Source organism: Apodemus sylvaticus, chromosome 5 (assembly GCF_947179515.1).
Source record: "Apodemus sylvaticus chromosome 5, mApoSyl1.1, whole genome shotgun sequence".
NCBI classification, from domain to species: Eukaryota; Metazoa; Chordata; class Mammalia; order Rodentia; family Muridae; genus Apodemus; species Apodemus sylvaticus.
In genome coordinates, this window is record NC_067476.1 from 56,018,974 (window position 1) to 56,046,623 (window position 27,650).

Below are 27,650 nucleotides of genomic sequence, written 5' to 3' on the forward strand. Positions count from 1 at the left end.
TTTAGGTCATGATATTCCTTTATTAGTGCTAGCCCCTTTTAATTTTTATGAGCTAAACAATTTAATATAAAAATGTCATTTCTTGTTCATACAGTATATAAAAAAGTATAGTGGTCTGGTTAGTTTTTTTTCCATAGTTTACTTTTAGCCAGATGTCCTATAAGTCTATGACTGTAACAAATGTGAACAGTATAAATAAGTTCTGTAGTATTTACACTTACACAGAAACTAGCCCAAATGGTGCCTAAGAAATTAACTTGAGAGTTAAAATGAAACTGATTCAACATTGAGACTTTAATGCTTTGTAAAGTTTCATATTATTTCTACGCTAGCTTTGGCTATAATTCTGCATAGTTACTTATAAAGTGTTTCTGCATTTCACATCACAGTAGGAAGTTTTAGCAGTACAAAACAAACTAGCTCAGAAAAGGCTCCATTCCTCCCGATCCTAGTTTTTCTTTGTATCTGGCTTCTTGCTTTTGGGAACAAGGAATACATTGCCATCTCTGGTTTGCTGCAGAGAGTATTCACTGGGAGAGTAAGGCTTTCCATTCTCATCACGTAACATGCTGAAGACTTCAAGATACAAAGTGCTAAGCTGCCTTTTCAGTAGATGGAGGTTTCTGTCGTTTTCTCCCTTTTCTCTGAGTAGTTTTTCTCTCTCATCTTTTAAGTGGCCCAAGTCTTGCTCCAGCTCCACGATGTTCTCCAGCTTCCTTTTCCTACAGTTCTGAGCGGCGACTTTATTCTTACCTCTCCTGCGTATATCTCGGATTAATGCAAGCTGAGCTTCATTGAATTGCTCCTTGGACATCATTTCATTGAAGTCATCAACAGGGAGGTTAATGATTTTTTCGACAGGGAATGGAATATGGAGAGCTTTTGCCCTAAGCTCATCTCTTGTGAGATGAGCCTCTAAGCGGCTTGAATGTTTGTCTTTTGTGAATGGGACCTTTTGATGACCAGGACTCACAGGTACTTCTTTTTTGGTTGTATTTTCACATTGGGACTCATGCACAGAAGCACTGTGCCCTTGAGCTGGTGACAGAGGCTGTACTGTATCCCCAGAAGAATGTGTTGGCTGTGCTTTAGGACCATTCTGTTTGACACTTCCAGGGGCACTATCTAGCTCTTCCATTTCTGAGTCACTGAACCCAGGCGGAGGGTCTCCATATATGGAAGACTCCACAGAGTGCTCTGGGGATGCTCGGCAGGGACTCGTGTTCAGTGAAATGCCGGAGTCAGAGTCATTGAATTCTGCTGTGCCTTCAGTGTGTTTCTGGTTGAAAGCTTTACACAGCGACAGATCACAGCCTTCAATAGTCCCATCCAGAAGTTCAGAGAGTGACTGATTGATGGCAGCAGAGGAAGGCATGCTGCCACTGTCACTGGGCTCTGCTATGAAAGTAGAATAAAATTCATCTCCGAAATCTGTGTTTAAGGTGGGATTTGAGTCTAAGGAGGTCAGCTGGCTGGCATCATCAGTGGAGAGGATGCTGCTGAAAGAATCCTCAAAACCATGAAGGAAATGTGGACCACAGTTGCCCATTTCTTTTTCCATTGAGGGGATAGATGAATAAAAATGGTAATTGCTGTCCATTTCTGTCAGTGTGGCTTCTGGGCTGGGGACAGCGGTAGTCTCAGCCAGCTGCTTGTTTTCGGTATTAAGACACTAGAAAAGAAGGTCACATGGTATGAACAGAGGCTAGGTGCATTCTAGATCAATTCCCCACTCCCAAATCCAAGGTGTTCTTTTCAATAATTCCTACAACTCCCATTTTCAATAGGTAAGTATTTTATTTTTGTCAGAACTCTAAATTAGCTTTTAGTCTGAGAATGAATTTATCCAGAAATATTCAGTCTGATTAACTAAAAACTGTGTGTGTTTGTGTGTTAAGTGAGCCTGGGAAGTTCTCATGAGTAATTTAAATGTACCATCAATTTCTTCCTTTGAGTAGGTAGCTTGTAAATAATGAATAAGGAGGATGACTAATTTAAAAGGGCCCACAGAAAACAGCACGCTCATAGAGCTCTCTTACCTGTAATTCGGGAATGGAAAACAGTTCCTGCCAAACTTGTTCCATGTCCTGTTGTATGCTGCTTAAATCAGTCATGGCTGCCTCCAGAGAGCTATCAAGTGACTGAGCCTGATCAGGGGTGGTGAAGACTGAGCTTTCAACATGGCTGGGAATATCCAGGGCAAGTGACTGAAATGTAGGGGAAGAAACCTAAGATTGACAAGACATTTCCATCAGTGAGAGCCCAGGCATGGAGAACAGAAAGCAGCAGGGGCTACAGCTCTCAGATTCCTTACTAATGGTTGCTTTTATAAAATGAAACATTTCTTCCTCCCCAATGACTCTACATTATACACTACTAGGTTATTTCATCCCATGTTATGTAAAGGTAGACTTCAAAATAGATAAAAAACATTCATTAGGACTTAATTTGTACCGTACCCATAATATCTAGCAGAATGCTTCAAACAATAGATTAAGATTTTTAATCCAAGTGCTGATTAATAGCTGTTCTTTACTAGTCAAAATATTTTATATACCTATATCCATTTTCCAGGGAAAAGTATCCTGATTCATGTTTCTAACTATACAGTAATGAACTTGTGGTTTAGTTTTTGTATACAGGTCTTATTTTTAACATTGTATAGATATACAGTTTTACTTAACAACCTTAACAACTTTTTTTTTCCCTCTGTGTAGCCCTGGCTGTCTGAGAACTTACTCTGTAGACCAGGCTGTCCTTGAACTCAGAAATCCGTCTGCCTCTGCCTCCCAAGTGCTGAGATTAAAGGCGTGCACCACCACAGCCCAGCCACTTAACAATTTCTTTGATCAATTTTTTTCCTTCTAAAATTTTCTTTTATTCCCTTAATTGGAGACACATGAAAGGGACTAATACCAGATAAAGGAGTTTGTTGTTAAGCAGACATTTTTATACCTCATGGTCATCTACAAATGGGAATGTCTCTGCCAAAAGCTGCATACAGTCTTCAAAGTACAAAGCATCTTGTTTGGGAATGTGGGCAACCTGGAGTAAGGGGAAAGAAAGGCACAGAGAAACACCACTCATTAAATGTTCTACGTTATGACTAGCATTAAGAGTTGTTCATAAAATAACCTATGATCTCATTCCAGAAATCGATTTGTTGTATAGATTCAAACAAGTTCAGATTGTTACTCATAAACAGTGTTGGGAGACTGACCCTGGGGGCTCTGAGCTAGGCAATAACCTCCCCTCATTTTTGAGTGATCTGGACCAATGCTTGAGTTGTGCGAATCATACTTAACACAGTTAAGTCAGTTCCTTATACAATTTGGGTCATGCCTACCATGACAATGAGCCATGCCTGTTCCTCCGACTACCCACAGTGCTTCTGTCATGTTTCTCCCAACAGGATAGAACACACAAACAACAGGAACTCATAAAGTACTCCCTGTGACCAGTGTCCTGATTATCAAAGAATTCTCAAAGGAACTCAGGTACTCAACTCATCAGGAAGCTAAGCTTGGGAACTTATCCTCCTCACCAAAGATATAGTAAATGGCAGACCAAGAACTCAAGTCCAGAGAGTCTGCTTTCTCAGTAGCGTTTTCTTAGGTCCCACCAGAACTAAGTGTACCTGGGAGTAGCTGGCCGATCCACTAGTGTCTGTCTGGATGTGCTGGGCTGGCTGAACTGGGAGGAATTCTCCCGTTTCTTCATCCAGTTGTAACTGAGCAAAAAAGGCCTTCTCCTGTTCCTTCTGAAGTTGTTCTTGTCTCTCCTTTTCGAGTTTTTTCTGTTTTTCCAGCTCATAGTCCTTCTGTCGCTGACTAAAGTCAAACACTTCTCGACTTACCCCAAGATCTATGTCTTGCCTCCAAAGGATGTCAATCAAATCCATGTCCTAGGTTTAAAACAGACAAGGAAGGAGAAACCATGATTAAAATGGTCCACACGGGTTAATCCACTGCATTACCATCACTGATGGGGAAGAATACAAACTGAATGAGAATACAGATCGAAAGATTTTTTTTTTTTTTTTGGTTTTTTTGGATTTCGTTTTTTTCGAGACAGGGTTTCTCTGTGTAGCCCTGGCTGTCCTGGAACTCTGTAAGCCAGGCTGGCCTCAAACTCAGAAATTTACCTGCCTCTCCCTCCCAGAGTGCTGGGATTACAGGCACGCACCACTACTGCCTGGCCAGATCGAAGAATCTTAGAAGATTGTTAATTCCATTCACTCAATATATATTTGCTAAAAGCAACAAGATCTATAGCTACCCATTTGACTCAGTTTGGATCACTAATGACTGCATAACAACAGAAATAGCCAAACGTATGCACATTGGTGTACTTTTAAGAATCCCACCCCCTCCCCTCTCTTTCTTGCATTTTTAATTTTTTTAAACAGGGTTTCCTGTAGCCCAGGCTGGTCACAGCCTCATGTACCAAAAAAAGATAGCCTTGACTCGATCTTGCCTGCATCTCCCTAGTGCTGAGATTGCAGGTGTAGGCCACCCATACCTGGCTGTCATCTAATTGTTACCAGGGAACATTCAGTGTGATCACTATGTGGCACCTACAGGGGCTTCAAAGAGTCCCAGGAAGTTCTTTGTTCTCTGCACTTTCAGACTTGTGCTTCAAAGTGTGCAAAAGAAAAAGAAAACTGCTTTTTAAAAACTAGCCGATGGGAGGGCTCAGCAGTGAGATCATGCACTGCCTGAAGAACCTGGCACCCAGGTGAGTTTGCTCATAACTGCCTGCAACTCCAGCTCTAGATATCTGACACACACACACACACACACACACACACACACACACACACACACGACTTCAACGTAAGTTTTAAAAAGTAAAAAAAGCTGATTTTAAGCAACTTTTATACTTTGGATTCCTAAACAGCACATTTTCCCATCAGAGTACAAGCTAGGGCTGATTCTGCTTAGCATCAAAACAGCCTGTGTTCAGAGTGATAAGGTCGTAGGCCTGAATGCAGACATTCTGATCCGAATGCAGCAACAGTGAATTCTACTTGTGCCTAATGTATTTTGCTGTTCTAGATTTCCACACAAGTTTCAGAAGGAAAATGTCTGAAATTTGGTTTTGATTTTTTTTTTGGTCTTAAGACAAAGTTTCATAGTGAAGCCCAAGATGGCCTCAAGCTCACAGCAATCCTCCTGCGCCAGCTTTCTAAAGCTAGCGTTACAAGTGTGTGCCACGATGACCTAGCTTCAGATACTGGATGAAACTGTATGAAACAAAGCATTACACTGGAAAGAAATATTGTACACAAATCTGTAACCCACAGCAGTGCCTGGGAGGCCCACAGCACAGTGCTATTCTCTGTAATGAAGAAAGCACTCAGCATTTCCTGTAAGGAACCCTGTGACTGGCGCATGACTTAGACCACAAAGACCTATCCCCGGCCCACTGTGCTGTGAAACTGGAACATCATCCCAGAGGAAATACTAGGGTGGAGCCCTTAACAAGCGAGAACATGACAGCAGACAGCGGGGAAGAGAAGTGTCTAAGGAGAACTAGCACTGCTCAAAGCCAAAGCTTTGAAAAGCAGCTAGCTGTCTGACCCCCAACACTGTGGGTCTCCCAGGAGGAAAGGCCACATAAACAGTCTGGGGAAGAAACCAAAAGCAGGGAACAGCTAGCACAGCATCCCAACAGGTATCTTCTTAGACTGGAAAAAGCTGCCTAAGGGTAACGTAAGTGCCAGGTGAGCCTTGTGACATACGGGGCAAATGCTGCCTGCCACTTATGGATTCCTGAGTGTGTTCCAAGTTCTGCTACAAACTTAGCTTATGTAAGAAGCAGTAAGAAGCAAAATGTTGGACAAATCATGTTCTATCACCATCTGCTCCAACAAAAAGTTACATTCAAAATGTGTAATAATTATTTGCTGTCTGGGTGATCCATTACAGACCTCGTCGACTGGTACAGTTTGACAATAAAGTCATGCCATTTTGAAATAAACATCTCTGCACAACGATAAACAGAGACCTTGAACACTGAAGCCATATTGTGTTTCAAGCCAGTCTTAGTTCTTCGAACAAATATTTAGCAGAAGATTTTAAAATTATTCCCATCCTACACTAAAGCGATTCAGGAAACTGAGATCTTGGCATATTATTGAAATTAAAATTGTATCTTTTTTGTTTTGTTTTTGGTTTTTTTCAAGACAAGTTTCTTTGTGTAGCCATGGCTGTCCTGGAACTCACTTTTGTAGACCAGGCTGTCCTGGAACTCAGAAATCCACCTGCCTCTCTGCCTCCCAAGTGTTGGGATTAAAGGCGTGTGCCACCCCCCTACCCCCCACTCTAAAATTGTAAGATTTTTATTCCTTTTGATTGGGGTGACAGCAGGAGGTGGGGGAACCAGACACAACACGTGCCAGAGTATGAATAGAGGTCAGAGGACAGCCTGCAGGAGCCGTTTCCCTCTCTACCGTGAGGGTCTCAGACACGAAGGCCAGCAGCTGGAGCAGGCACCTCTACCCATTATGCCATCTTTCCACTGCCACAAAAACAGTAGCACAAAAAGCCGCTAAAAATAAGAAACTGTACTTGTCATTTAGCACAGAATAAAAACTGGTTTTTTCTTCTAACTTCAAAGTAAAGCTTGTTCTACCTGTCTTAATTGAGGATCTCACTATGGAGGTCATGCTGACCCCTCCTCCCCCTCCTCCTCCTCCCCTAACCTCCCAAATGCTGGGGTTACATACAGGCATATGTATACACACTCTGAAATACCCACCTTAGTTTAACCTTTGTTTCTTTACATTCTCTTTTTCATATACACATTAGTTACTAGAACATCTAGAGTGAGGAACACTTGGCTACACTGTCCATCGTATATCTCACTATGACATACAACTGGATATATATTATTCACCTAGAAGGTAAACCTAGTTTAGCTCCCCTCCCCATAGACAATGAACAAACTTTTTTTTGTTGTTGTTTTGTTTTTGTTTTTCGAGACAGGGTTTCTCTGTGTAGTCCTGGCTGTCCTGGAACTCACTCTGTAGACCAGGTTGGCCTCAAACTCAGAAATCCACCTGCCTCTGCCTCCCAAGTGCTGGGATTACAGGCGTGTGCCACCACGCCCAGCTCACAAACATTTTTTAATAAAACCAGATAGAAAACATCACTCCTGTTCTACAATCTGGAAGTTACCTGGGGGAGAGCCATCAGGTTTTGTAAGTGCAATGAGGGAATGCCCAAATCTTAACAACCAAGTGAACAGCTGTGCCATTAACTTTTATTTACAGGGTCCTACTCTGTGGTCATACTGCCTAATAAATATTTATTTATTAATACTTGTAGTATTACTTGTAGTAATAAATGACTCCACGCAGATATGTTTTTTAAATCTATCTTACTTATGACTGTTGTATTTCTAAATATTTGCCCATTTACTTCTCTAAGGTTCCTGTCCCACAATGCATTACGGGGGGTAGACTATTGTCTTTTCAACAAAGATTCCAGAGGCAGAAGATGACACACAGTCCACTGTAGTTAGCCCCACACTAGGCTCTTTTGGTTTTCATGGCTTAATTTTCTAATTCTTCCTGTTACTAATATGAAATAGGTGATTAAAATATGTACAATAATTAAAATACAGACTAGTGTGGGGTCGCAGAGGGCCTTACAGCCATCTAATCAGGTAAAGATAGTATTGCTCATGTCTGTCACCTCAGCAATATCAGAAAGACCTGGTTAAACAACGTGTATAGACTCGGCAGATGCTTTCTTAACACTCAACACTAACCAACCTGAAGTTTTTCTCCTTCAGAAATCCTTCCTCAATAGTCAACAACTAGAGATTTTTCAGCACAAAAAAAATTCCTGAATTCATACCAAATACAAATCACTCCCAAGGTGAAAGCCTCAATCACAAGCGTACCGTTCCCGAGGCCGTGGAGACATCCTCCACTGTGGTCAGGCTAGCAAGTGCCTGCTTCCTCAGCCCGGCAGCAGGCTACCAGTTACCATGCACAGAAACCTTCATGGGCTGCTTCCTGTTCTCATGCAAGGTTCCTAGCAATGACTCACTCAATCTAAGAAATATGATCCAGCTGGCTTACTGGAACTCTCGCCCTCTACGCAGTTCATAACCTGCAACACATGATGCAAGACACCGCAAGGCCGGAAAGTGAAGGCAGTCAGAGCCCCGACTTTCTCCAGAGGCAGAGCTGTTATGTGGTCATTCCCTTTCTAAAACTAGGTAACCCCACCTATCTGGTGGAGAAACCACCAAGCTCTGACTTCACCACAAGAAGTTTCACACTTGACTTTCAAGAGTTACAATATGGCTGTGCTAGTGCAGGACAGGGCTAGGGTTTATAGAGGTTACAGAAGGGTGGCCCCTACTCCGTTCAGAGACTAGTAATTTTTAGGATATAGTTGTCTAATTCTCTCCATTCTGAGTGAGCGAGAGAAGCACTTGACCACTTTTCAGTCACTGTCAAAACAACATGCAGACACCATTACATCATTGCCCAAAGAACCTTCAGGAACACTGCTTTCATCTTCCTAATCTACTTCACCTGAGTGGACACAAACCAGGAGACTAGGCAGGCAACCCAGTGCCTTGCAGTCTCCACCCTTGACCTCTCTGATGAGGTCAGTTCAAGGAGGGAGGCCTCAGATCACTGAGGCTCTTCACAGAAAGCACTGATGCTTCTCAAGGCTTTGAGCTCCTTTATCCATTTTTAGGGTTCCCAAACTAAATTATTTAGTTTAATATTCAAGGTGATTTTTAGATCTAACCAATTAACAACAAACGAAAAATAGCAACAATCAAGACAGTCCACCTAGGTCTGAGGGATAGGTAGGAACTGTTGCAGTCAGACAAAGACCCTGGATCTTGAAACACGGCTACGTCGGTATCAGTGGTGCTGAGGAGTTTTATATATGAACTTAATGTACTGAATTATATTTAGGCCATAGAGAACACTTAACAAAACTTTTTAAGGGGCTGGAGAGATGGCTCAGCGGTTAAGAGCATTGACTGCTCTTCAGAAGGTCCTGAGTTCAAATCCCAGAAACTACATGGTGGCTCACAACCATCCTTAATGAGATCCAATGCCCTCTTCAGAGGTGTCTGAAGACAGCTACAGTGTGCTTACACATAATAAATAATCTTAAAAAAAAGTTGGAAAAAAAAAACAAAACTTTTTAAATGAATCACAGGCAGTTTTAGGGTACTTTCTAAAGGGTCTACTAACTTTTTCAAATTGTGAACTTTTTTAGTATGATTTTTTTCTACCTGAGACAAGGTTTTTTGGTATAACCCTAGCTGTCCTTGAACTTGGGAGATCCACCTGACAGTGCCTCCAGAGTGCCAGATTAAAGGTGTGTGACACCACCCAGCAAGTATGTTGGGGGGGGGGCATATTCTGTGAAATATAAGGAAATCCTCACAAATTTTCACATTGTCACTGTACAAGGGCATGCTAACATCTGTGTCCAATTTTCCTGCACGTGCTGAGGACAGCGAGAGCAAGCAATATTTCTTAAACTAATATGCACTAATGCCTAAAACTCTTGTCAAAAAGTGGTAGCTCCAAAAATGGTAGTCAAGAACAACATTAGTGTACAGTCTAATCCAAGTGGATCATTAGTTTATGAACCATTGAATAATACATTCACACAAGACACAGAAACAGTGCAAGGTGCCAGGGATGCCAGGACAAACAGGCAGTCTCTGACTGTCAGGAGACATGGGCAGCATAGAAGAGCCACTGAGTCCGCAGAGACACAGCAGAAGCAGTAGCTGCCACCACATACCACAGACACAACCATCAACACCCTGAACATAAACAAGGGTTAAGTCTGGCCTCCCAAGGACTGACTCAGTGACGCAACAGGTATCAGGCATGGTGGCACACAGCTATAATCACAGTACTCAGGTGGCTGGAGTAAAGACAGTTCGGAGTTCAAGGTCAGCACGAATCAGAGTAAGAACGTGGTGCGAGCCACCACACCTGATGTGCTTTTATGTTTTTAAAAAGCTTTTTCATGGTTTTGTGTGTAGGTGCATATGCCAACACACGGAAGCAGAGGCCAGAGGAAAGTGTCCTCATCACCTGGTCTTAGCACTTTTAGTCAGGGTCCCTCCTTGAATCTGGAGTTCATAGTTTTTGGCCAGGATAGCAGCCAGAGAGCTCTGATAATCCTCTCCCAAGACCCTGGGGTTACAGGCATGCATGAGACCTTGCCAGTTTGTTATGAGTGCTGGATTCCAAGCTCAGGCCCACTGTGCAACAATCACTCTTCATCACTGAGCCATCTCTCCAGCCCCCCAGATTCATGGTTTATGGAGACTGGAGAGTTAGCTCAGCAGTTAAGAGTACCCACTGTTTTTCCAGAAGACCCAGGTTTGGGTTTTTTTTGTTGTTGTTTTAAATTTATTTATGTATGAGTGTTCTGTGTGCATATATGGTGCATGCCAGGAGAGGGCATCAGATCCCATTACAGATGGTTGTGAACCACCATGTGATTGCTGGGAACTGAGCTCAGAACCTCTGAAAGAACAGCAGCACCCTTAACTGCTGAGCCATCTCTCCAGTCTGACCTTGAGTCTATGCCCACCAATGCTCTAGCCAGGCTCCTGTTCAGGGGCCTGCACATCCACAGGGATAAAATCCAGAGGATGTAGTGTCCAAAGGTTAGAGTAGGTGGGTAAAGTCTTATCAGCAGCAACACTCCAGCACAGCAAGCACAAGCAAGTCTCAGACTGCTGAGAGGACACAGAAGAAACGAGACAAGTCCTGCCAGGCTGACCCATCCACTAGCTCTTTTTTTTCCCTCCCGAGACAGTGTTTCTCTGTGTAGCCCTGGCTGTCCTGGAACTCACTCTGTAGACCTAGCTGGCCTCGAACTCAGAAATCCGCCTGCCTCTGCCTCCCAAGTGCTTGGATTATAGGTGTTCGCCACCGCCCAGCCATCCACTAGCTCTTGAAAGTCTAGGGATGCTGGGCAGTGGTGGCTCATGCCTTTAATCCCAGCACTTGGGAGGCAGAGACAGGCAGATTTCTGAGTTCGAGGCCAGCCTGGTCTACAGAGTGAGTTCTAGGTCATTTCTCCAGCCCCTCCATTACAGTTTCTTCTACTAAGAAAAATCACCAACTTTTATGGACTTCTCTGAACACTGACACTGATAATACTGGTGCCAGGTTACTAGCACACACCTCATCATCTTGCGCTCAGAATGTAGGAGCAGAAAGAAGTATTGCTGGTAAATTGGAAGCCAGCCTGAGCTACAGAGCAAGACTCAGTCCAATCAAAGTAGGTCAAAAGCAAAAGCAAAAAAACAACAACAAAAAAAAACCCAACCAAACAAAAAAACAAATAACAAAACCCTGCTATGTGAACTTATGTGTGAAGCTAAATTAACAGCCTGTGAAATCCTGTTATCAAAAACCCAGCTGACATTTGACCAAACAGGGCCTCCAGAGACCGACCCTGCACCCTTCCACAGAGACATGCCTTCCCCACCAGCAGTTCTGAATAGCATGCTTAATACAGAAGCACTTCCCAGCCCTCAGCCCCTGCCACAGCCTTTCTAGGGCCTGGCCTCTAGGGTAACCTACCAAAAACAAAAAGCCTGAATCTAGTGTGGACTCAAAAAGGCCCGAATTGGACAATGCAGGCCACACACCCACCAAAAGCAACACAAAGCTGACTGTTCATACCTCAACTTCCCAAGACTGGGGAGCTGGGCAATAGTCTTGTCGTCCTTGAGAGAGATAGTTTTTGGGCAGTGGCTCTGACATTCAAGTGTCTAAAGGTCACAAAACATTCACTTGCATCTCCATGTCATGTAACTCCTATGCCTCTGTGTTAAGGTTACATGAGAAAGAAGACATAGACACGCAGACTGTCTGCAGCTCGAGTTGCCTACCTCCATGCCTGAGGGCTTCTTCATGGATATCAAGTTGGGCCTGGAAAATCAGAACAACACAAAAAGGCCTAAACTTTTATCTCAGTCAAATTCTTTCTTTTTCCTTAAGGACACAAGCTTTGGGTCTGCTTTTAAAGTGTGTTTGTTGTTTGTTTTTAAATCTGTGTCTTTGAGTTGAGCATCCCCTGTTCAAAACCTTTAATTCTAGCATGCAGTAGGCAAAGACAGGTGGATCTCTGAATTTGAAGCCAGCCTGGTCTACAGAGCATATTCCAGGACAGCCAAGTCTACTTAAGAGAAACCCTGTCTCAAAAAACCAAAACAGCTGGGTGGTGGTGGCAGATGCCTGTAATCCCAGCACTCTGGGAGGCAGAGGCAGGCAGATTTCTGAGTTCGAGGCCTGCCTAGTCTACAGAGTGAGCTTCAGGACAGCCAGGGCTATACAGAGAAACCCTGTCTCAAAAAAACCAAAAACCAAAACAAACAAACAAAAACCCCAAAACAAAACATCTCTAGCTTTGCAAGGAAAAGACTGAAGTTCAAGTAGGAAAATCAGTATGGAGTCTTCCAACATGAATGACCACACAAGGTATGGGAATATGAACATTACTGTTGTCAAAGTGTTATTACGTTGCCCAGGAATGACACACACAGTGAACACCTACTGAACACACTCTTTCCACTGGCAGGGGGGACAGCAGCCACATTCCTTTCCACCCGCAATGGTGTTTTTTCTAAGGACTAATTTTCTGTTTGTAACAGGAAGAAGATGAAGCTCTGGCCTCCTGTGTTGCCAAGTCACTGTAGAGATGACCAGATTCCAGGCCCTACCTGGCACTGGGCACCATGAATTTACAGAAACCTTTAACCTTGCTTTCTGCACCTGAAAGAGGGTGGGATTGGATTGGAAGATTTCTAAAACCTCTAAGTATTTCTGACTTTATGATGTCCAAACTACACTGAAAATTCATTTTAATGTAAAAATACACACTAATTTTAGATTACAGAATGCTCTAAAGGAACGTTATAAAAAACATAATGTGAACAACATAAGTAATAATATTGTTTGCAGCTCAGACTCAGTAACAAAAACAACACAGTGAATTTAATTTGAACAGTGCATTTAATCCAATTTGGTCCAATAGTATTTTAACATGTTAATAGGAATTGCTATGATATTAAAGGTGACAAGTACACTGAAGCACATGACAATAATTTTTTCTTTTTTGGTTTTTTGGATTTGGTTTTTTCGAGACAGGGTTTCTCTGTATAGCCCTGGCTGTCCTTGAACTCAGAAATCCACCTGCCTCTGCCTCCCAAGTGCTGGGATCTTACCCAACAAGACAGCATGCAATGTTGTCCTACAAAGGACACTTGGGTTCCTACTAGGAACCCCAAGCCCCAACTCCTGGGCTACGGAGGACTGCCTAAGGCATATTAAACAGCAAAGTAGTTTCTGCTCTTCGTAGATGTCAAGTTCATTAAAACTAAAGCTCCAGTCTCTTGATTTCACTCATCACATTACAGGACTGCAAGGTGGCTAGTGGCTGCCGCTGTGGGCAGCACAGCCCTGCAGTGGCCTCCATCATGGGCCCATGCCCTCCTCAGGAGTCCTCTAAGCAGATGCTTCTGTGTGGCTAGCGACTGTGGACATCAGTCCTTCTAAAACTACTCTAGGTATCGATTAGCAATTTCCCCAAAGGGATGGTGCGAATCTGAATCACAAATTGGGCTCTTAATGACTAAACTCAATAGTTTTTATATTATTCTGTAATAGCATAATTTACAAATGAGATGATTACCATGGCTACTAAACACATCATGTGAAGGACAGAAATAAGGGGTTCTGTGTTCCCAATACAGATATAAATTAACCCTGAGCCTGGAAATCATATTTCAAATACTTTCATATGTATGTATCTGAAAATGCATCATGGAACTCACTATTGTTGATGAATGCTACATAGCAATTTGAGTCTATTAAAAAGGATTATTAGGGACTGGAGGGATGGCTAAACCAGTGGTTAAGAGCACTGACTGCTCTTCCAAAGGTCCTGAGTTCAATTCCCAGCAACCACATGGTGGCTCACAACCATCTATAATGAGATATGATGCCCTCGTCTGGTGTGTCTGAAGATAGCTATAGTGTACTTACACATAATAATAAATAATTTTTAAAAAAAAAAAAAGCACTCACTGCTCTTATAGAGCAGTTGGGTTCTGTTCACAGAAGCTATATGGCAACTCACAACTATCTGTAATCAGATCTGTTCTGGACTCTGAAGGCATCAGGCACACATGTGGTACATAGAAATACATACAGGCAAAATAAACACACACACAGTACATTAAAAACCCACTATATACTTATGTGAGACACTGGTCACACTGAGTTCTGAGAACGGAAGGTTACAATGCGGATAGTCTAAGTCCAGATAAAGTAGACATTACACTGCAACAACAGCCACCACTGATCACATACTTTCTACGTGCTCAAAAAACTTCTTCCAAAACTTGTACCGCCTCATCTGGATGCACAGCAATCCCCCAAGTGGGCAGTAAGTCGTCATCATTCTGGAGTAAGGAAGCGGAAGCACGAAGAGCGTTAGTACTTTTGCCAGCAAACACCCAGCACGTTGTGACAGCGAGAGCCACAGCAGGCACGGTGACCTTGCAGAGCTTGAGTTCTCACCCACTCTAGGACACAGACTCCTCAGCCTCCCCCTCTGGGGAAGCTGTGTGAACAATGGACAGCACACCACAGCTTGGAAGGCTTCAGCAACTTTGCTGTGAACCGGGTGGGTGATGATGCCCACTCGCTACCCTCACAATGGATTTGAATTCAACAGAAAGCCAAGATAACACCAGTACTCAGAATGATCTTTCACATAAAGAAAGTGTGTAAGTACGTCTTTAAAATATAAAGGAGCAAGCTGGGGTGTGGCAGCAACACTATTAATAAATCTATCTCCTGTAGCAAATGTCAGCGACTGTGAAAGCAGCTACTTTTTCTGGGTTTAGCCACTGCATGAAAAATAGAAGGTGAGGCCATAACTTATGTATCCAGCACCTGCACAGCAACAAACAGTGGCAAACGCAAATGCCTTTCAGCTGTGACAGCGCTCTTCCAGGGTCCCAGGAGGTCTTCCCTTTCTTCACTGCTCAGCTAACTTTAAAAGCCAAAGTTATTTTGGAAGAGATATTATAAAACAATTCTTTAAAACCTTGAAAGAAGGGGTGGGGTGGGGTGAGGAAAGGACAAGGAGATAGGCTGGTTCGGTTTGCATTTGGATTTAGCCTTCCTCCAAACTCAAGACACTCGCCAAACTTCTCTATCCAGTTGTACTGACAGGACCCTAGGTTCCTAGGCCTGAGTCGCTGAATAAGAAATTCTTGTGCAAGTGAAGAGACAGGCCTGGAAGTCATTCTACTCAATGGTTTATCAACCCACTTAATGACAAGGGATCCAGCAACAGGTTGGGAGGGTCCCCAGGAGAACCTAAGCAGTGTATGTGGCCTTTGTTGGGCTGAGATTCACAGAAGGCCTGGCCAGGAGACTTCAGTTTCCAGGCAGGCAGCATATAATAACATTGGGAGTGTTTAAGAAAGACCCCACAAAAACAGGACGTTTATGGCAAAGAACACAACAGAGCAGCAAGTCTGAGTTCTGATGAGGCTACAAATGAACAAGGAATTCTGTTTTCAAGTGTCCAATGGCAACCTCACATTGCTATATATCCAAATTCTCTGCAGCATGACAACTGGAGGTACCACTTGTTGAATATCTGTGTGTTTACTGATACATCACAGACCAAATGTACAATAAAAACCCAGTAAACCCCACTTTAACAGTCTATCTATAAGGTCTCTCGCTAAGCCTCAGTTCTTTAGTAAAAGGAAGCTCCTTCCATCACAGGGTGCAATAGAATTGTGCCCAACAAAAGTACTTTGTTAAAGCACACAGCACCATGCCCTGTGCTGGGGAGAGCACAAGACACTACAGCTGAGGGCGGGATATTTTCTGTTTTCATTTTTCCTTTGGTGAATACTAATAATTAGTATGTCTGGAAGCCAAGGGAGGGATTGCTACAGACAAAACACTAACCTCAGTGGCACTCCTTCCATGCCATTTCAGGGAAGAAAAGAACGTATTCTGAAAGCAAAAGACCAAGTCTGACTGGGTTCCCCTGACCTTCGTCAATGGAACTAAGCATACTGGCAGAGGAGTTCCTACCAGAACATGCAAACACAGGCCCTGGGAGGCTAAGCACAGCTGGTTTTGTGCTGTAACCTACGAAGGAAATCTACTCCCTTTAAAAAGGTTGTTGTTGTTGTTGGTGGTGGTGGTGGTGGTGGTGGTGTGTGTGTGTGTGTGTATGTGTGTAAGTCTGAGGGGGTAGGAATCAAGGTCTTATATAGCTCAAGCTAGACTCAAACATGCTGCGTAACTCAGGCTAGCCTTGACTTCTTGGTCTTCCTGTCTCCACCTCCCATGTGCTGAAAAAGTACAACTTAGCTACAATTATAGATCCTTAGTACATGGGCTGGTGGCAAATGAACCAAGTCGTGAGAATGTTCACATGTACTGTACAACAGGGGCCTCTCACTCTCCCCTGCAGCCTCTAACCTGCCCATCTTCTGACTTGCCACAGAATTTGCATGTCCACAGCCAATCCAGATACTCTGCCCTTTCTAAAACCTTTCAAAACTTCCAGGCACTCTGTGATGCAGGTGCAGTGTAGTGCAGGTGCACAGGAGAATGGAGCCCTCTATCTCACCCCACAGTTAACCCTAAAGGGCCTCGAAGCTGAAAACAAATGAAATCTCTAGGCTAGTTCAAAAGCCTAGCGAAAATGCTACCCTCTTTCTTGACATCCTAAGTACCCCAGGCAGAATGGACAGTGCTATAATGGTCAGTCACTCAAGCTACTAAGGGTAGGTAAGAGAATCCCTTTCCAAGTTTCCTGAGCAACTATTAAACAAAAGCAAAGCATTTTAAGAATCTACAACCTGGAAGAACAGGCTGCATTAATGAAATCACACTAACCACCATATAAAACACACCCTGTAATTCAGAAGTACCAAGAGTCAAAGGGTTAGAGTAATTAGAAAGGGCAATTTCAGAATCCCACGGCCCTGAAGAACAACTGCTGTACTATCTCCAAGATTAACGCAATCTTCATGCCATGCAAGTCCGGATGTAGACCTCATAAATATTTGTGAAATGAGTATGTACACATTATTTAGTCTCAGGATTCAATATTTTCATTGTAAATCATAGGTATCTGAGGTTATACCTCAAAGTACCAAAGCAACAAAGGCACATTTTTCCATATGATTTATGATCAAATACCAGCCATAGAAAAATTATTTAGATCTATTCCTGTATCAATACTTGGACATTATGAACACAAAAAGCACTGTATCTTACAGATATTAGCACACACTCTTCTCAAGATAAAAACATCTTTTAGGAGGAGTAGGGGATGTTACTGACATTGAACCCTGGGCCTTGTGCACACTAGGCAAGTGCTTTGGTTTTTTTTGTTTGTTTGTTTTTTTGGATTTGGTTTTTTCAAGACAGGGTTTCTCTGTATAGCCCTGGCTGTCCTGGAACTCACTCTGTAGACCTGGCTGGCCTCGAACTCAGAAATTCACCTGCCTCTGCCTCGCAGAGTGCTGGGATTACAGGTGGGTGCCATCACCACCTGGCCAACTCTGGTTTTTAAAGGAGAACAAATATGGCTATATCTTGAAATCTTCACAAAAAGAATTCTGTAATCTGGATGCTGGCCGCCTGGTGCAGACCTGGAACCTCTGCATTCAGGAGGAGGCCAAACGACTCGAGGCTGTCCTGGACTTCACAGGTGTTCAAGGCTAACTCCGCCACCATGGCTAGTCTGTTTAAAAAGCAAAGTCAGACATTTACAATCCAGGGAGGCAGTAAAAACTAATTAATCCATCAATCTAATTGCTGACTAGGTGTATTTTCTTTGACATGAGCTGTTTCCCTCACAATGGTCAGAAAAGATGAATTTGCACCCACAGGCTAGCCTTCTCTAAAGCACTAAGCTATTCCCTAGGCATCACAACCTAGCCAGCCACTCACAGCTTTCCACACTCTAACCTCATTATTCAGACTTCTGCAGGTGAAAAGAACATGAGGAGAAACAAATACGGCACGGTTTTAAACTCTGCCTTCAAATACACTAGACAAGAATAATATGAAGTCATCTTTTTAGGGCCAACTCCTTACAGCAACAGACTCCTGTATCAGTGTTCCAACATACGAGGCAACACTGTCCTTGGTGGGGAAGGATTTGGGCAAGTTACTCTAAAGTCAAGAAAATGTGTGGGGTCTCTAGACCTGTCTATGAGCTCTCTCCCTTTGCCTCCATTCCTTGAGAATAAAGGTACAAGCAGGTCACTAAGTTTGTTTCCCTACAAACAAGACAGTAATTATCTCTCAAGGTTCTGCAGCCAGGAGACTTGTATGGGAAGCAAGGGGTGGGGCCTTCTGGTACCACAGGCCTGCTCTCCATGGAGAAGCCAGGCCGCAGGCGCACACAGCTCCCCTTTGGCAGGAACTCTCAAGCACTCTGTAAAGAGTTCTTCATTCTCCAACAGCTAACAAAAGAAGACCCTTTCACTTTTAGAGGAGGAGGCAGAGCAGGGATCAGGGAAATTTGGTTCCCTGTTCTGTTACATGCAAACTGTGATCCTCCCAATAGCTTTTGTCAACTATAATGGGATCTCCACAGACTTAGTACTGTTATATGGTGTGTATACGTGGAGGTTAAGGACAGCTTTGTGGAGTTAGTTCTCTCCCTCTACCTTTACATGGGTTCGAGATATTGAACTCAAGATGTCAGGTTTACAAGAAGCAGAACATGTCTAGGGTCTGCCACTAGCAGAACTTCAACAACTTGAGTTCCATTTGCTGTCCTAGAAACTGCCAGTGCCACTGGGTTGTTGGCCCTCCAAATCCAATAGTTTCACATTGTCAGTTCAAGCAACCCTCTACTCTACTGAAAGAATTCTTTAAGTTGTCTCTCACTATGTATGCTTTATTACCCTCAACAATATAACTCTTTATGAAGCATTTACATTGCATCAGGTAGTATTGGGGAATTAAGGATGACTTACAGAGTAAAAGCTATGCGTATTTTACAAGGAAGATTTGAGCACCTGAGGGGCTCAGCACCCACAGGTTCTAAAACAACAGTCCCTGACACACTGGGACACCAGAGATTGCCTACCTTCAGAGGTAGAAGGGTGAGGTGTAACAGAAATACAAGATTGTCTCTTCTTTCTGTTATTTTCTTTTGCAGCAACGTACCCAACACTTTACAGTCACAGCCTTATCGAAGGAACTTTGAACAACTGAAGCACACAAGACACAGACTTATTGAACTTTGGACTTTCTGCAGCGCCAGGACAGGAGAAAACCAGGTCTGTTCCTAGAGGAGCCATTTTGACCCACATCTCTGGAGACAGAGGACTGTACTTGTCAAGGTCAATGAGACACAGTTAAAGTGCCTAGCCACGCCTGCCCCACTACATAGCAGGGACTGGACCCTGGATTAGTCAGAAGCAACTGCTTCAGGCCAGGTAGAGATTTTCTAGGGACTGTCCCTAGAGCAGGCCCACTCTCAGCCTGGGAACAAGTAGGAACAACATGAGTTGGTGCAGGCTCCCCCCACGCAGCAGCACGAAGTCAAACAGACTTTTGAGGGTGGCTTTCAATGTGTATTTCACTGTTTCATCGAGAACTGCCACCAGCAAAAATAAAACCTCAAAACTTGGCAGTTTTTTCTACTACAGATAAAAATGGTGAATGTCCTGATTTTCATCACCAAGATTAAAATGGTTTAACAACAACAAAAGTTCATGATTCTTCAACACTCTATTCACAGAATCAAGATTCTGTGCCTTGCTAGGCATGGTGAGCTCACACCTGTAAACCCAGCACTAGAGAAGCTAAAGTAGGACCTGGATTTTAATAAGTTTAAGAACAATGTGGGCTAGTAAGAGATCCTGTCTCTAGAAAAAAAAAAAAAACCAAAACAACCAAACAACAATAACAACCTCCCCCCGCCCCCCAAATCCCTGGGTCCATCCAGTTCTACAAAACAAACCTGGTCACTCCCAAGAACCACAACAGCAGAGTGATTCCATCAGGGAGTCAGTCAGCCCTGCATGCCTCTGCTCACAGGAACCACTAACCACAATCACTTCCCCTCCAACCTAAGGCCTTGGGCTGGACAGAGGTTAGCTGCTGCTTCCACGTGCAATGCTACAAATTCCTTCTACAGCAGAGCAGAAAGACTGTCAGATCTGACACACAGGAAAATTCCAACTCCCCCTTTTCAGTGTGCCAGTCGCTTAGTCACGCAATCACACGGTCCTAACATTCATGGCCTTCCTTGAAACAAATATGGCAGGTATTAACCCACAACAAATCTCAAGTCTTTTAAGAACAAAAATAAGATACTATTCTTCAATATTATAAAAGCAACAGGAGACAAACTTTTACTAACTTCCAGACAGGTGACTAAATTATAGCCCACTAAGCGGCGATGGGAATGCCTAGGGTAGTGCCAACCAGCTCTGCCTGGCAGCCCTGAGCAGGGAAGGCAGAAGTGTGCCAGGCAATGGCAGAGGTCAGCTGCAGAGGTCACACTCAGTAGCGCCCACAAGCAGTGTACCCATCAACAAGTCAGCCTCCCATTCCAAATGTGTAAATCAGAAAATTATTCTGGGCAACATCAGTACTGATTACTGTGGTCAGAACTATAAAGTTGCCTCTAACAGGCACAACTAAAAAGTGGAGTTGGAGATGCCAGGGTTTTCTTTGGAGAAAAGAAACAAAGCACAGGAATGAAGAATGTGCAGGAATCCACATTCACCACCCACCGCACGCAGCAGGAGAGTCCATTCCTCCTGTCTGTTTGGAGATGGGGTTCTATGCCACAGGCCAGGCCATCCTCCAACTGCCTGCAATCCTCCCCAGGAGCAATCCACCACACACCCGGCTCACTGCCTTTTAAAATGTTAAGTGTGGGTATACAGCTAGTACACACAGGTGCCAGGGGAGGTCAGAGACCTCAGGTCCTCTGGTGCTGGGGTGATAGGCAGTCGTAAGCCACCTGACATAGGTGCTAGGACTTGAACTCTGATCTTCAAGAGCAGCAAGCACTCTTAAACACCTTAGCCATCTTTCTAGCCCCCACCTCACAGCCTTTTTAATATGTCATTTCTAAATAATCTCATCTCAAGTTATCCACACTCCTGAAAAAGTCATGGAAAAGTTCTACTGGTTCTTTGAGGGAAAGCCTGTTGATAACAGGGTCTTCAACTGAATCTTCATTAGGTATTAAACATTTACTGGGGCTGGAGAGATGGCTCAGCGGTTAAGAGCACTGATTGCTCTCCAAAGGTCTTGAGTTCAAATCCCAGCAACCACATGGTGGCTCACAACCATCTGTAATGAGATCTGACGGCCTATTCTGGAGTGTCTGAAGACAGCTATATGTACACACATAGAATAAATAAATAAATCTTTAAAAAAAAAAAAAACATTTACTGCAGACAGGATATCTCCAAAGTGCACCAGGCATTGATCCCTAAGGTACTAGGTGTCAACCCTCTTTGGAACCCAGTGGGATGCCTTAACACATAGCACTAATGCCTAAAGCCATCCCTAGAGATTTTGACTGAGTATAGAATACAGCCTGGGTACCGATAGTTGACATACTGGTGGTGAGCCTAATAAACAACAAAGTTTGGAAGAATAAAAAGTAGAAATAACTCAAATGTTCCCCAATTTGAAATGTGATATGCCTACATAGTGGAGTAATATTCAGCAGTCCAAAGGAATAACGATACAAGATACCTGATGTAACAAGGTGAATCTTCAAAGCATCCTGCCAATCATAAAATGGCTCCATTTCTATGAAATGTCTAGCATGGACAAATCCAGAAGGAAAAAACAGGTTAACTGAGTGGTTATTAGGGGTCTGGAACTTGGAGAAAATAAGAAATGGTTACCAGTATGTCCAGGGTTTCCTTTGAGAGCGGTAAAAACTGACTATAGGAGTGGTTGCATAAGTATAAACGCATGGACTGCTAAATGAGTTTAAATGGAGAACTGTGTGGAGGGTGGGCTAGATTTCACTTAACAGATTCTTCAGAAGGCAGCTGTTGCTGGACTACAACGATACGAGTGAGTCAGTCATCAAAGGGGCCTGGCTAAGATGGCTGGGTGCTCAGAATCCAGCCTAGGCCCTGGATTTGTCTTCACACCACAATGGTCTGACTAAATGTGCTGACATTCTAGAACAGAGGGCCTTTCAGAGCTGAGGAAGTAAGCTGAGGAAGGTAGAGTTCACTTATGCGAGGGCCGGGGTCTATCCCTAGCCCCCCAACCACCCATTCACATTCACCCCCCCCAGAGAAAATAATCTAACACAGGGCTCTGTGACATCAGTATTATTGTTCATATGCTTAAAAAAAAAGACAAATTAACATTGTGCTGCTTCCTGCTGATATAATTATTCAAATTCTTAACATTATTATAGCAAGGCATTGTAGGAAGCCCAATATAGGAGTCTGTTTTGTTTTATTCTAAGGGACAAACTCTCATAAGAATGCACTTGTATTTTCCATAAACTTAAACACGTTTTTGCTTTCCAGCCTATTAAACCTACCATTGTCAACGGTCGAAGTCTTTGCTTCTTTCCCCTCCTTCCTAAATGCTGTTGGCACTTATGGCAATGCAATTTCAGTACCTTCTGGACATCACATGGTCAAAATAAACTCTTCTGTATGTCACAGCAATAAGATTCCTTTTATAGCCACGGATGGAGCAAAATAGGGTAATCATTATCAAACTCACCTCCACCCAAGTGTTTTTAGCACATTCTGAAGTGGGTGACCCAGCCAAGTATGTGGACTTACATACAGAAAACTCTGGTAAATAATCCGATTAACCCTAAAGGTCCTTTGAAGTATATTTAATTCAGAAAAATCAGACAATAATCCCCCCCCAAAATTTAACAGCAAAGACCAGGAAATAAAGTAGTTAACCTTCAAATGTACTAGTCTCAAAGCTCCCGGTAAACCAGAGAGCCTTGAGTCCTTATAATGCTGCTTTCAACCAAGGCAGGGGCTTTGAGTTTAGTTTGAGCGAACAGATTTCTGCTAGGTGTGTTCAACTCACTGGCCCCCAACCCCAAATCTACTTTCCTTCAAACTTCTTACCCTGTTGTTCACACTGTACAACAAACCCTTACTAAACATAACTTTGATCATCACAACAAAATAATACAAGAGACCATATGAAAAACAAGACAAAGATACCCACAGCTAAAAGATTTAAAAGGGTAAATGTTCACTGGGAAGTGTGAAGCAGACTCTCAGACACTGCTTTAAAAACGATTATTACAGGAAAAAAACATCCTGTCTCTCCAAATGCAAGTCGCCTGGGCCTGCCTCTGTCTTCCTGGACAGGACCACAGGCACCAGCCCACTGCTGGGTTACTCATTCTTGCTGTAATTGAAAGGATCCGCTCCCTCTCACAGTTATTAACAACCTAGGTAAGTGCAAAGGGTGGAGAGCCCAGCCTTCATCATCCCAGTCTGTCCTCCTGGATCCTCCCTACTGCCCCCCCACCTACCAAGTTAAAAGGGAACAGCTACCAAGTTGTGGTTCTGCTTTAAATTCCCTTTGGTCCAGTTTGGAAGTAAAGACTCAAAGCCCTTGGAGTTAGACTAAATTTGAATTCTATCTTTAAGACAAAAAAGTTGGGTTGTCTGGTGTATTGCCCTCTCCGAGTGCTTCAGTCCTATCTGGAAAGGGAATATAAAAAGTCTTGCGGGGGAGGAGGTTAACTGAAAAATTATACATTCGAGGCAATTATAATATTGTTTGACTTGCAAGGGAGTGTCCACTAACCTTAAGAACTCTCGAACATGTAAGTTCTTAGTCTTTCCTGCATCCTCAAGCTAGCCCTGGTTCAAGACAAAATTAATAAGGATGTTATTTATGAAAATCTTTTAACTATGCTGGATCACGATGGAGGAAATGTCTAGAAATAAGGTTAACTACCCAAATGTTGCCTTTTCCTCCAGCTTTGCTGAGCATGACGCATCCTAAATAAAATACATATTAAGAAAAACCACACATCTGGCTTTCAACTCTTCCTGCTAATCCTAAAAGAGGGCTGTTCCTCAGCACTGTTTTCAAGGACTGCTGTTAATACAAATGGAATTTCAAAATGGCCCTCGTTATTTTTAAGCTACCTCGACTGAGGTAGCTGTGTTTATCCACCTATGCTCGGCTTCTGTAATGTCTCAGAGATTCTGAGATGTTCCACATATTTAGAAAGTCAAGTTTTTCTTAAGTTGTTCTTTCTTCCTTCATTCTGGAGAGGCCAATCTCATGTATCTTTAAAAAATAATCTATGTCCTATTCAAGATCAACTTCATCTCCTGTCTTCAACAAAAGTATTTTATCTTTCCATGACATCAGTGGAAAAGTAATGGATGGTTTCCCCCTGAATTGAGGAATCATTGTGTCTACTATGAGCACAGTTAGTATCATGCTACAATCACACAACTGGGTAACTTCTCTAACCATTTGTTCAAATCTGTAACTCAATTCAAATTCTTCTGGACTATCAAACAATGCTTTTAAGACGAATTATGATCTTAAATTATTTCTTCAAAGTCTTCAAATATTTAAATCAATGTCTGGAAAGAACTAGAAATGTCTTTGGCAAACAAAGCTTTCACACGGAAGCAAAAGCAGTGCAGCTGCCATTTCTGTAAATGAAATGTTATTCTACACAGGAAAGAGAAAAAAACTTTACAGTCAAAGTTCATTTACACCGTGTATCCTGTGGCCAGAAAGCATTCCTTTTGATTACTAATGAAGAGCAGAAATCATAAAGTACAGTTTACTTATTCATCGTAATGAAAACCAGGCTACAACCCCAATTATTTCTGGGGCCAAGTTCAAGGGAGAAGTAAATTAATGCACTGTCAGTAACTTAAAAACTTACACCAGGGCCGTCCAAGTCAGCAGAAGACTTTACATTTAAACTAACTTACTGTTTACCGTGTTATACATCCCCTTGAGCTAAATGGTTTCTTTTTCTAATGATCCAATTCCACTTTTTTTTTTTGTTTTGTTTTGGCAACATAAGCATTTACTTCTTTAAAAGTGCCTGAAGTATAACCAGAAACTGGTTTTCACTTACATAACAATCTTCAAAACTTAGCAAGAAAGTGTTATGAAACGCAAACGTCCCATTCTGTCTTTACAAAAGTGTGCAACATGCTACGAAAATTGAGGCAGAATCTCAAACAGCAAAGAAAAATGTATTAAAGACACAAGGGAGGGAATAGATAATGGCTAAAAGCATAACTTCTGCAACAGTATAAAAAGCAACAAATTCTAATCTATTACTCTTACCCTTGACGGCAAGGAACAGAATATCCTGCCTTATACATTTTGGTATTACAACTCTGTAATGCTAAATCCAAAGACAAAGCCGCCCAGGGGAAAATAACAATTGCGCAACTGATCAACAGCTCCAACTTGTCCCTTGGCCCCAGAGCAGCGAGGTTTGCACGCTATAGAGCAGGAAAGGGCCAACCGAGGGCCTCTGTGACTGCCAACTGGCCGTTGTGAGCCAGCCGGAGGCCACAGCCACGCACACTACGCGGGGCCCCGCGAGTCGCGATACTCAGAACACAGAACCCCGCAAGGGGCCGACTCGGACCTCGGAGCCCGCCGCTCAGGACTGCACGTCCTTGCCCCGCGGCGCGAGGCCATCCCCGTGTTCCCAGGCCGAGGGAGCGTGTGGGGCCCTGCCGGCAGGCCGCCCGTCGGGGCGCCAGAGCACGAGGGCCACCTGGTGACTTTCTCCTCCGCCCCCGGAGGGCTGGGCTTTTCTAGATCAAGACGGACAGGCGTGATCTTACAGCCCAGCATTCCGGCCGAGGCCACGGACAGCCGAGCGGCACCCCGTCGTAGGACGGGGGTTAGGGATGGCTTCGGGCTGACGCCAAGGAGAAACCTCAGCTCCCCCGAGCGCGGCCCCGTGACTAGGCACATTTTTACCGGCACCGAATGTGGGAAACTACGCTGCCCCGGAAAAGGCCGGGCGGCGCCGGTTTAGACCGCCAGCATGCACCCCCCCCTTCCCGCCTCCCACCCAGCGAGGTGGTGGTGTCGCTGCCTGGCTCCGCGAAGTCAGAACTTCCTCCACACTCCAACTCTGCCGCCCCTGGGGACCTCAGACACCGATCCCACTCTCATCGCGACCCCAACATCCTCCGTTGCCCTCCCAGCTCGGCGGGGCAGTTCCCAGGCCTGCCGTCGTAGTCCCTCCCTCCCCGGGAACACTGTCCCCCTCCAGTTCCTGCCCGCTTCTTGGCACAGCCGAGGGGCCCGAAGGCTGGGGCAGCACCTGCTGGGACTGTAGTCCTGGCGGTGGCAACTCCAAGTCCATCATGCTGAGGGCGGACGCTGCGGTAGGGCTCCCCGACGGCGAGGCTACTAGCAGCAGTGGTAAGGCGGCGGCAATGGCTAGTCCGAGCTGCCGGGAACCAGCAGATAGCCTGCTCGCCGGAGTGGCAAGCCAGCCTTAGTCCGCCCCGCCCCCGCCCCCTGGGGGCGGAACGAGGACCTAGGGACCGGACAAGAACTTAGAGGCGGAGGAAGGGCTAGGGCAAGAGGCAAGGGCCAGAGGCGGGACAAGGGCATGGGGGCGGGGCAAGGGGCGGGGCAAGAGCTTGGAACCCCATACAAGGGCCAGGGGGCAGGGCAAGGACCCGAGGACCCCGCAAAGGCCTAGGGTGGGGCAAGGGTGGGGGGTGGACAAGACGGGGGCCAGGGGGAGGAGCAAGAGCCTGGGGGCGGGGCAGGGACATGAGGGCTTCCGGCCGGAGTTCCCGCGTTCCCCTCGGCCTCCACTGTTGACCCTCCTCTGGCGGTCAGTCCGGGGCATTGCGGAGTCAGGTGGGCTCAAGTCCCACGGGGGCGGGGCGCGAGCGGGAGGCCTTCGGCTCCCCAGTCCTCTCCAGGACAGCACCCCCTTGCTAGAGATTAGCAGCTGTTTGCCGAAGGTCGCTCCGGCCCTGGCTCTTGGAAGCAGTTTAAACAGTTGGAGCAAACACACCGGGAGCCCCGGCCCCTGCGCTGCTATCGGAGCTGCGCCTCCCTGATTTGGACCCGCAGAACCTTGCCCGTTTTATCTCGCTCCACCGGCTGACTGTGGCGCCAGTCCGGGGGTTGGGGCTCTGAGCTAGGACCCAGAATTTGCAAGAAGCCAACTGCTCTCTGGCCCCAGGTCCCGCTCAATTGCTGGTGCCCAACACCTCTGCCCCAGGGAGATGGATGAGTCCATGCTGCAAACTCGTGCTCACTTACTCAAGGGCCCTCCACTTCTCCCACGTGCCCCGGGCTACGGGCCCAAGCGGTCACTCAAGTGTCACTTCACCCACCCAGAACCCAGCAAGCAGGACAGCTCAAATAGAATCACTGAGTTGTATTCTAAGACCCATACGGTTCCTTTCCATGTACTTATTTTACGTGGGGATGTTGAGATAGGGTCTCATAAGCCTCCACCTCTGAAGAGCTGGTATTTGAGCAGCGTTTCTCAACCTTTCTAATGCTGTGACCCTTTAATATAATTCATGTTGTGGTGACCTCCAACTACAAAATTATT

At 44.5% G+C, this 27,650-nt stretch overlaps 1 protein-coding gene across 5 annotated transcripts; it reads right to left on the minus strand.

Moving 5' to 3' along the window:
* Nfe2l2 (NFE2 like bZIP transcription factor 2) lies at window positions 1-26,640 on the minus strand. Of its 5 annotated transcripts, none has more exons than XM_052182747.1 (5): window positions 26,391-26,605; window positions 3,638-3,904; window positions 2,956-3,045; window positions 2,040-2,207; window positions 1-1,672 (listed from the first exon to the last, which is right to left on the minus strand). In XM_052182747.1, the coding sequence occupies exons 1-5, from the start codon at window positions 26,433-26,435 to the stop codon at window positions 449-451; spliced, it is 1,794 nt and encodes a 597-aa protein (XP_052038707.1). In that variant the 5' UTR covers window positions 26,436-26,605; the 3' UTR covers window positions 1-448. The 5 variants fall into 5 exon arrangements, with proteins under 5 accessions (XP_052038707.1, XP_052038705.1, XP_052038709.1 ...); XM_052182745.1 differs by having other exon boundaries at window positions 2,040-2,228; window positions 26,391-26,604; XM_052182749.1 differs by lacking the exon at window positions 26,391-26,605 and adding an exon at window positions 25,391-25,486 and having other exon boundaries at window positions 2,040-2,228.
* Window positions 26,641-27,650: the final 1,010 nt, after the last annotated feature.